Consider the following 11,007-nt stretch of genomic DNA (forward strand, 5'->3'; position numbering starts at 1 on the left):
ATTGATTCAACAAGGTGCTGAAAGCATTCTTTAGAAATGTTGGCCCATATTGAAGGATAGCATCTTGCAGTTGATGGAGATTTGTGGGATGCACATCCAGGGCACGAAGCTCCCGTTCCACCACATCCCAAAGATGCTCTATTGGGTTGAGGTCTGGTGACTGTGGGGGCCATTTTTGTACAGTGAACTCATTGTCATGTTCAAGAAACCAATTTGAAATGATTCGAGCTTTGTGACATGGTGCATTATCCTGCTGGAAGTGGCCATCAGAGGATGGGTACATGGTGGCCATAAAGGGATGGACATGGTCAGAAACAATGCTCAGGTAGGCCGTGGCATTTAAACGATGCCCAGTTGGCACTAAGGGGCCTAAAGTGTGCCAAGAAAACATCCCCCACACCATTACACCACCACCACCACCAGCCTGCCCAGTGGTAACAAGGCATGATGGATCCATGTTCTCAATCTGTTTACACCAAATTCTGACTCTACCATCTGAATGTCTCAACAGAAATTGAGACTCATCAGACCAGGCAACATTTGTCCAGTCTTCAACTGTCCAATTTTGGTGAGCTCTTGCAAGTTGTAGCCTCTTTTTCCTATTTGTAGTGGAGATGAGTGGTACCCGGTGGGGTCTTCTGCTGTTGTAGCCCATCCGCCTCAAGGTTGTGCGTGTTGTGGCTTCACAAATGCTTTGCTGCATACCTCGGTTGTAATGAGTGGTTATTTCAGTCAAATTTGCTCTTCTATCCGCTTGAATCAGTCGGCCCATTCTCCTCTGATCTCTAGCATCAACAAGGCATTTTCGCCCACAGGACTGCCGCATACTGGATGTTTTTCCCTTTTCACACCATTCTTTGTAAACCCTAGAAATGGTTTTGCGTGAAAATCCTAGTAACTGAGCAGATTGTGAAATACTCAGACCGGCCCGTCTGGCACCAACAACCATGCCACGCTCAAAATTGCTTAAATCACCTTTCTTTCCCATTCTGACATTCAGTTTGGAGTTCAGGAGATTGTCTTGACCAGGACCACACCCCTAAATGCATTGAAGCAACTGCCATGTGATTGGTTGATTAGATAATTGCATTAATGAGAAATTGAACAGGTGTTCCTAATAATCCTTTAGGTGAGTGTATGTACCCTGCTGAGATAGAAAAGAGAGTTGATCTGATCATTATGGTGTCCGCAGGGTAACTTTGGAGAAGTGTACAGTGGTCGTTTACGCTCTGATAACACTTGTGTAGCGGTAAAATCTTGTAAAGAAAACCTGGCCCCAGAGCACAAGAGTAAGTTCCTGATGGAAGCCAGGTTAGTACACGCAAACACAAGCACGCTGCAACACATACGCACACACATGTATTATGCATTCTCACACACACACACACACACACACACACCTATCTGTGATTCTCCTGTACTGTCCAGGATCTTGAAGCAGTACGATCATCCTAACATTGTGAAACTGATAGGAGTGTGCACTCAGAAACAGCCAATCTACATTGTCATGGAACTCATTAAAGGTAAATATGATCCTGTTGAACTTTATATCTCAGTTTGTTTACCTACCAGCTGCAAGCTTTATTGTACCATTGTTACCACTTTGTTCCTCCATCATCACTCAATATGTGTGTGTGTGTGTGTCTATACATTTAAAAAGGTGGTGATTTTCTCTCCTTCTTGCGGCGAGAGAGTCACAGTCTGAATCCTAAGATGCTGGTCAAAATGACAGAAAATGTAGCATCTGGCATGGAGTACCTGGAGAGCAAGAAGTGTATCCACAGGTTGGTCAATCAATCAATCAATATTTTTGGGGCTGCACGATTATTCTAATAGCAATCGCTACGTCGTCATGTGCAATTGCTAAACCATAAAAAGTATGCGATTAAATAAAACAGAAAAAGTGTATGTGAGCTCTCTTCTCTGTGTGCGCTGCAGTCCGCTCATTATCTCCGCCCACACCGGGCTCTCGCATGTGCCCCTAAAAACAGATAAGCCTACTTGCAATGAGAAAAATGTTTTATGAGCAGTGTGCGAGTAACTTTTAAGACAAAAACCTACCGTAACCCCCCTCCCTGCCGCTAATCGTTCAAACCATAGTTGGACTCGTCACCGGAGCACCGAGAGGAATGCCGGTGGTCCGGTCGCTCTGTGACAGAGAGACATCGTCTGCAGCTGGCCCATTTTACGTTAGCTGTATCAGACATCCTATAAGGACTTTTATTGGCACCTTTTGTTGTTCAACATGCTCAACATTTCACAGAGCCGGCGTGCTTGTCAGTCACTTTTCGTCAACTGACCAATCACAGATTGTATGGGGCGGGACAAGTTTGACATGCAACAGCAAATCTTTAAATGTTGAACAATATGATTATTGACAAGTTAGGATTTAGCATTCGCAAATTAGAGACCGATGTAGAGCCTTTCCCTTGCACAAAGATTTAATGAATAAAAACAAACCACAGAAGTGAAACAGCTGTAACTGGTTTTAATATTCAACAAGTGGTAAAATAGTATACTATTAAATGAAATTCTAATGAATGTAGTATTTAATATATTATTGTTATACTAACAGTAAACTATTAACTAAACATTATATTCTTTATTTAGTACACTCATGTACAGTTCCTCCTCCAGGTTGTGGATAGAGACTCTGCATTAGAAAGATGTTCATTGAGCCTGTGCCAGTGTGCCAATATTTGTTGCTTCTAGCCGCCTCCTCCGTAGAGCAACACGCTCCCCTTGCTCGCAATCCCAATATTATCCACAATAATCGCAATATGACTTTTTCTTCAAATCGTGCAGCCCTAATATTTGTGTAGCCCCCTTTACAGGGACAATAGGTCTAATCATTAAATCAGGAACAGGTAAAATTGTGTTTGGTTATTAGCAAATATCAAAGAAATTTGGAAATATTAATAAAGTTATAAATATTACATTTTAAAATTAATAAATAAATACAATGGCACTATCCTGGAATCAGGGACCAATAACGACCAAACGTAAACACAGCTTCAAAGAGTGGTTTTCCAACCTATAAATGCCAGTACTCTATAACACTATACATTAAGGTGGACAGTGAAGGGTGAATCCCAGCACTGACCGTCACAACCAGCTGTCATTACAGTCCATCCATCCATCCATCTTCAACCACTTACCTGAGGTCAGGTTGCGGGGGGCAGCAGCTCCAGCAGGGGACCCCAAACCTCCCTTTCCCGAGCCCCATTAACCAGCGCTGACTGGGGGATTCCGAGGCGTTCCCAGGCCAGTGTGGAGATATAATCTGTCCACCAGGTCCTGGGTCTTCCCTGAGGCCTCTTCCCAGCTGGACGTGCCCAGAACATCTCCCTAGGGAGGCACCCAGCGGGCATTCTTACTAGATGCCCGAATCACCTCAACAGGCTCCTTTTGATGCAAAGGAGCAGCGGCTCTGCTCAGAGTTCCTCACAGATGACTTGGCTTCTCACCCCATCTCTAAGGGAGACGCCAGCCTCCCTCCAGAGAAAACCCATTTCATCCGCTTGTACCCGTTATCTAGTTCTTTTGGTCATGACCCAGCCTTCATGACCATAGGTGAGAATAGGAACGAAAACTGACCGCTAAATCGTTTCGTCACAACGGTGCAGTAAAGCGACTGCAATACTGCCCCAACTGCTCTGATTCTCCGGGCCAATCTAACACGCCATTGTCCCTCACTCGCGAACAAGACAACAGGTTCTTGAACTCCCTCCCTTGGGGTAAGGACTTATTCCCTACCTGGCACCAGTCCATCTGTTTCCTGCTGAGAACCAGTAATCTTACTCATTACCATTGACGTGTATCATCATCTTTAACCCATGGCCCTCTGACCTCTGTTGTCCGTGAAAAAGCAAAAATACAGCCCAAATTAGTATGTTGTTACCTGAACTTTCAATTCAAAATTATTTATTAGGATTTTCGAGGGGGTCCTAAAATACATCACAACCATAACAAAAGAACAGTGACAAAAAAAGAAAAGTACAATTATACATTTGTCAATGTACAGCCAGACAACAGATAAACACACACAGAACCACCAATACAGAGCAACAACAACAACAGAAAAAAACAACAACAAAAAACAAAACAAAAAAACAATAATAATTACAGAAATATAAAGAACTTTACATCCACTAGATGGTCAAACTGGCCAATGATACATATGAAATTGTATGTACGTGGATCACAAAATAAAAATACAATTAATTTTAGTATAGGATATATACAATGTGTCAGCATCATTCTTTACATGAGCAGTCAATCTCAAAGTAAGCAGACAGGGTATGCCTAAACATCCCAAATGAAGCAATGTATCTAATATCACAAGGTAAGTTATTCCAATCCAATGGGGCTTTAATCATAAAAGCTCTTTTGCCAACTAATTTCTTAGCTTGAGGGAAAGAAAAATAAAGCTGAGCAGAGTGCCTCAATTGATAATTTGAAATAACAGGAACAAGATACTGTTGTAAATAAGATGGGTAATTGAAATGAATACACTTGAATATACGTTGAAGCCAGTGAATTTGTCTTCTTATGTTTAGAGATGGCCATTTAAGAGCATCATACATTGTACAGTGATGCATGAGAAAGGGACATCCAAGGACAAATCTGTCTGTTATATGCTGTTTTAAGATGGCAAAGGTCTTGATAAAGAGTTTTGATAAACAACATCACAATAGTCAAAAATCGGAAGTGTAAGTTGAGAGGCAAGTTTCTTACGCACACTATGCGTAAAGCAGTTACGAGATAGATGTAGAACATTAATTCCATAGTTGACTTTACGTAAGACATGATCAATATGTGGTTTGAAAGAGAGCTCAGAATCAAGCCATACACCAAGATATTTAAATTTTTCAACTTTAAGCAGAGGAGTACAGTCAGAACAAGTTATTATACAAGAATCGGGTTTGGATTTGAGTTTCTGTCTGGTACTAAAAATCATAAGATATGATTTTGTTATGTTGAGCAATAGTTTATTATGAAAAAGCCAATCTTGTAAGATTTTGAAATCATACTGAAGACATGCTTGGATTTGTGGAAGATCAGGTTTTGATGTGTATATAAGACAGTGTCTTCGGCATAAAGTTGAGCACAACAGTTATTGAAAATTGATGGTAAGTTATTAACATAGATAGAAAAAAGAAGTGGTCCCAAATTGAGCCCTGGGGCACACCTCTTTGTTGAATCAACAAATTAGATTTATTCCCATGTAGGATGACATTGTTTTCTATTGTGGAGATATGAACTAAACCACAGGACTGCATTTTCACAAAGGCCAATAGCATGGAGTTTATCTAAAAGTAAATAGCGATCAACAAAGTCAAAAGCTTTAGTCAAGTCAATAAATATTGCACCTGTAAGTTAACCATTATCTGCAGCAGAGAACACATTGGTGAATTTAAGAAGGGCAGTAGATGTAGAGTGTGTAGACCTAAAGCCAGATTGAAATGGTGATAAGATATTGTTGGTACTAAGATAATGTGAGAGTTGATTATAAATTAATTTTTCAAGCACTTCTAATAACAACATATAATAGATATGGGTCTATAATTATTAAGATCTAATACATCTCCTCCTTTATGTATTGGAGTGATGCGTGCACATTTCCAGATGGCTGCTAGATGGCATGTAGACAGAGAGAGATTGACTAAATCAGTAAGTGGATAGAAGTATATGGGACGCTAGTTTGATTAACTTGTTTTTTAAACCTTCCAGCACCACTGTTGAATTTTCCTAAAAGAACTGTGACTGGGCAAAGTATTTTTTAAAAAGCCAGTACTCGGATCAGATTTGGGTAGTAAGGTAGAACAAACAGAGGAGAAATGGTGATTGAATGCTTGAGCGATAGATAGGGACTCATGAAGTATTTCACTTTATCAGAGGATTTATCTAACCAGTTTTTATTGAAAACCACAAGCAAGATAATTTCATTTTTACAGGAGATGGAGTTGATAGTGGATATCAGTCTTTGACAAATAGACTGCATTTAGAAGAAATTATGACGGCTTAATAATTTCAAACTAATTTGCAGAAGACGGCAGAAGGGCAAAAACTTCCTGTTCTTTCAGCCAGGGCTACATGAGAAACGTGATTGTCGATTGCACTGCCATGTTTCTACAGTAGCCCAGAACGGACAAACACAAAACTTTCTCTAGAGGGGGCCTTTTGTGTTTTTTGCAAGGTTTGCCCCCACAATAGGTTCTCCTTCACACTTGGAAGAGAAGGGTGAGGTGAGTGTTATTCAGTTGGACAAGTTTCCCTTCGCCTCTTCTTCCTCTTCAGTGTTAGAAAAGTGATGGTTCCAGAGTCCTATGAGTTGCACATGGACCTCAAAGCCATTACAGTTCAATACTAAACATAATTTACTTCCCCAATATTCACATCATCCAATTGCTAAGCATACTGCATCTTCCCCCCAGCACTTCCCATGTGTTGATGTAGCAATCAGTCGATAAAAAATGATTAGAAAAAAGTTTCCTTAAATAACTGATATGGATTGTGTCCTTGAAGAGGAAGCTAAAATGTGATTCACTGGCTGCCCTACAATTTTTTTTCACTTTAGATAGCACTACATTACATTCATTTGGAACACTTCTGTGTTTTTCTGTCCAAAGCAACTTACAACAAGTGTTTTCAAACTCAAGACCACAAGAGTAAAATGTGAGAAATAAAATGGAACTCTCCCAAATAAACATATAAAAGTGTGTGCAGAGAGCCACAGAGCAGGCTGTTTGTTAATTTATTAGAAATTAGACATTTTAATGTGGCTCAGAAGGCAGAACGGGTCGTCCACTGATAACAGGATTGTGGGTTTTATCCCCACCGCCTCCTGTGTCAAATGTTGAAGTGTCCTTTGGCAAGACACTGTCCCCCAAATTGCTCCCAGTGGTTAGACAGCTCACTGCCATTAGTGTTTGAATGACGAAAAACCTTGTAAAGCGCTTTGGATAAAATGTGGTGGAAGATGTGCTGGCTGTATGACTCCGGATCTTCATTGTTGATTGTGTGCATATCAAGATTATCGGTTCATTAATTGCTAGTTCTCTTTATAATAATATTAGTAATAATAATAATAATATGTTTGCAACTTTCATACATAATATTTGGCTCAAAGTGCTTCACATAAAAATCTATAAAAAGCATTTAAACATTTAAGGATGCTGAAATGGGTGGTACAAACCAAGAGGAAAACTAACTCACAACCCCGGCTGTAGCTACACAGAAACTTGCTTTCAAAGCATTTATTAAAAGAAAAATTTTAAAACACTGAGATCTGAAAAAACAAGAATATGCAAAACTGAACTGCTGTTTTTTGTGTAAAAATACTGTAAATGATGCGAACTGAAAAGGAAACGTATGCATGGTTTTTGAAGTGTATTTGGGGATCTGTTGTTCCGTGGGAGCGACTGCGGTGCTTTCAGTGACTCATCACAAACGGCCTCACATGCAGCACCACAGACATGACAAGAACGCCTTTACTCTCACTCTTTACAGTCCTGTCTGTTCTCTTTCTGTTTGGCCTTTTTTTTATAGAGAGCATGATGCTTCTGTCTTTTGAAGCCTCTGAGTACATTCCTCTTACATCTTTCTCCTTCTGTCTTGTTGCCCTTTTTAAAAGGGACCTGGCAGCAAGAAACTGTTTGGTTACAGAGCACAACTTGGTGAAGATCAGTGACTTTGGGATGTCCCGTCAGCAAGACGACGGTGTCTACTCTACGGAGGGCGGCCTCAGACAGATCCCTGTCAAATGGACAGCTCCTGAAGCCCTTAACTATGGTATGCCACAAATGCCTTTGCCCTGCAGTCACAACCAGACCAGACACACTTGTTTTTCTCTGCCAGTAGTCAATTAAAAACTGACATGTGCCCGTGCCTTTGCCAATGCTGCCCCCTGCTGGTGTTTTCAGGTCGCTATACCACAGAGAGTGATGTCTGGAGCTTTGGTGTCTTACTGTGGGAGACCTTCTCCATGGGAATGACGCCCTACACGAGCATGACCAACCAGCAGACACGAGAAGAGGTGGACAAAGGTAAATACTCATATCAGGCATTCGGGAGCACTTGTGTTGAGATGCCACTGATTATGATTATGACAGTGCTTGCATCAGAAAATGTGTAGAATGTGCTAAGATGATCTCAATCCCTGTTTAGAAGGTCTGTGATGTGTTTCAGGATACCGTATGTCTGCCCCACATGGCTGCCCCGTGGAAATATCCAGGATTATGAGCAACTGCTGGCAGTATGAGCCCAGAAACCGACCGTCTTTCAAGAAACTTCGGGCTGAGCTCAGTGCCATATACAACAAAATTATATAATAACAAACCTGTTAATTCGATATTTACTGTACACTATGTTTTTTACTGTCTGTCTGTAACTTTGATTCTTGACATGTAATTGAAAACAAAATGAAATATTATTTAAATAAATATTGGCCTTCTTTTGTCGTGAAATTAAGTTTCGTAGACATGTAAATTATCAGTCGACCAGTTGATGGCAGCATTCATGTTCCTTACCTTCCTGTCCTGTTTGTCTGTTGTTCATTCCTTTTCCTCCTAAGAACTCCTAAGGTTGTATTCAACACCTCTATCTCCTTGAGACAGAACAAACATGTTGTACTGTAAAAGCAACATACTGTACTGTATAATATTATCATAACTCTTGAAACATTACACCCACGTGATTTGTCTCACAGAAACCACAGACCCATCCTCTTGATGAGTGTAGAGGTTGCCACACAGACAATGTGGGCCATTTGTACCTTTTGAGTTTTTAGGATCAAACTGCAGTCCTCACTCTTGGGGATTTTAGTTTTAGTTCTGTAAGTCATGGGGACGCATATCGTTTCCAGGATGGAGGAATGTGACTGCTTTCAAAAATATCTAAAAAATATTTTGATTCTTTTGCACAGGATGTTAATCTAAAGCAGCTACAATCAAAATGTAATCCTTGACAGCTATATTTACAAATATGTAACGTGAAAAGGATCACTCCAAACCCTAAGACAACGATCATCATGTCTACACTTCCCCTCAGCTCTACAGAGTGTTACAGTGTCTATCTGCTCATTGTTTTGGTTTTAACGTTTTGGTCCACTCTCAGCACGCTCATCATTGACATTTCCTGACTCAGCGGGCAACTGTTTTAATTACAAAAGCTTTCACTTCACTAGGTAATTTTCATTTAGCAGCTAAAGAGGCAGATATTTCCCCGAGAAGAGTTGAAAGGAGAGAGTATTGGAAATTCATCACTTGGCTAGAAACTCAGCTCCAAATGAATGCTAATGTGAACAAACAAATTTAGCTTAACATTATTTCACACCTAATATGATACAAGATAAAATGTTAATGCTCAACACGATCTATCATTATTTGACAAATGAGTACTGTTGCCATAAATACCTGCAGTTTAATATTTTGATTTAGGAATGTGGTTTAACTGTTAAATGGTAAGTTAACTAAGTTTGAGGTGCCCTGTTACATAAATTTAATGGACACTTGCCAAGCACAAAACATTTTTTTGTAGTGGCCAAGGTACAGCACTACTTAAGTCAACACTCTTTTAAAAAATACTTTTGTGGCATCAAAGGTGACGCCCATCCTGGTATTTTCCTACCTGTATTATTGAAAAGCATGATCACTAATTTCAATATGATGTTAGACACAAATGTTGTTTTTGGCAACAGAACCCCTTAGACAATTACATTCAGCAAAGAAAGATTTCCTTCCAAACAAAGAACATTTATGATTCAGAGATATTTTAAAACAAATTCTTTTGACTCTTGCCAGGGAATTTGACATTAAGCAGCTTTCTACCTGAAGCCCCTGTGGTTTTGGTTGAACATTATAATGTTAAATACAGAAATTAGGTATTTTGGTGACATGTAATGTGACACGCCCCATAGGTGGAAGATGGAGTAAGAGGAGAGCGTGGAGAGTGAAGCAGGAAAGGAAGAGCACACGAGCATTTGTGAATAGGAAAAGGAAGAAGGATAGTGTTTCAAGTGATGGCAGCCAGGCGAAAAAAACTGATGAGATGTATCGAGTGGGTATGATAGCAGTGACAAGAACGGATGGGATCTTCAAGGATTCGCACGAGGTTGGAAAGTTTATTGGAGAAAAACTCGGAGATGTTCGGTCATTTAAAATAACAAGGAGTGGGATGGTTATCATTGACTGTGTGTCAAGGCAGCAGAGAGATTTGAGGATTAAAAAGTATGATGATTATAGCAGTTTGAAATGCTTCCCACTCGGGTTAGAAATCAAAAAGAAAGAAGTAATAAGTGGCGTAGAAGAAGACGAGGAATTTTGGGGTATTGAAGCTGTTTGTGAGGTGAGAAGACCTACAAGTGTCAAGGAGAAAGGGAGCAAAGTAACTCTGTGTTTGACTTTTGAAGGAGATTTGCCAGAAAGGGTATATTTAGATTACATATGTTACAGGGTGAGGCCTTATGAAAGAGCTCTATTAAGGTGCTTCTGTTGTCAGGCGTATGGACATGTGGCTGCAGTATGTAGAGGAGTCAGAAGATGTGGGAGATGTAGGAAGAACAACTGTGAAAGAGAGGAGTGTGAAGAGGAGCAGGAAAAAGTAAAGTGCATTCACTGTGCGGGAAATCACCATGCGGGGTCAGCGCAATGTCCGGAACAAATGGAACAAATTAAAGCTGCAAGCAGCGTTGGGCGGGCCCTCGCACGAGTAGCGTGTCGCAGTGTGAGGCGACCACGCTGCATATTCTGGAGCTCTGCCGGTGCCGCTGTGTATTTGCTACGCGCTTCGGACACTGCATGAAGGTGTTATACATCACTTCCTGTGTCCCCTTTGTGGCGCTACATTTTTTGTGCGTCTTGATATGATACAAGTCCCCTGAACATTTCGTGCATGTAAGTTGAACGTGGACGAGGGGCTAATTTTTTCCAATTTTCTAGGTGGCGCTAGCTAGTCATTTTGCCACGCCCATGTGCGAAACCCATAAAATACGAAATTTTTCACCAC

At 40.6% G+C, this 11,007-nt stretch overlaps 1 protein-coding gene across 4 annotated transcripts in view; it reads left to right on the forward strand.

Annotated features, from left to right (window-relative positions):
• fes (FES proto-oncogene, tyrosine kinase) overlaps positions 1 to 8,468 on the forward strand; it is a 20,607-nt gene extending 12,139 nt beyond the window's left edge. For 2 of the 4 annotated variants that reach the window (XM_046033412.1, XM_046033413.1), the window contains exons 13-18: positions 1,193 to 1,311; positions 1,429 to 1,523; positions 1,661 to 1,784; positions 7,637 to 7,794; positions 7,926 to 8,048; positions 8,191 to 8,468. In XM_046033412.1, the coding sequence (XP_045889368.1) occupies positions 1,193 to 1,311; positions 1,429 to 1,523; positions 1,661 to 1,784; positions 7,637 to 7,794; positions 7,926 to 8,048; positions 8,191 to 8,333 (762 nt within the window). In that variant the 3' untranslated portion in view covers positions 8,334 to 8,468. Of the gene's footprint in view, positions 1 to 1,192; positions 1,312 to 1,428; positions 1,524 to 1,660; positions 1,785 to 7,636; positions 7,795 to 7,925; positions 8,049 to 8,169 lie in introns of all 4 variants that reach the window. The other 2 variants (XM_046033414.1, XM_046033415.1) reach the window with 2 other exon arrangements.
• The last annotated feature ends 2,539 nt before the right edge of the window (positions 8,469 to 11,007 follow it).

Source organism: Micropterus dolomieu, linkage group LG20 (assembly GCF_021292245.1).
Source record: "Micropterus dolomieu isolate WLL.071019.BEF.003 ecotype Adirondacks linkage group LG20, ASM2129224v1, whole genome shotgun sequence".
Taxonomy (NCBI): domain Eukaryota; kingdom Metazoa; phylum Chordata; class Actinopteri; order Centrarchiformes; family Centrarchidae; genus Micropterus; species Micropterus dolomieu.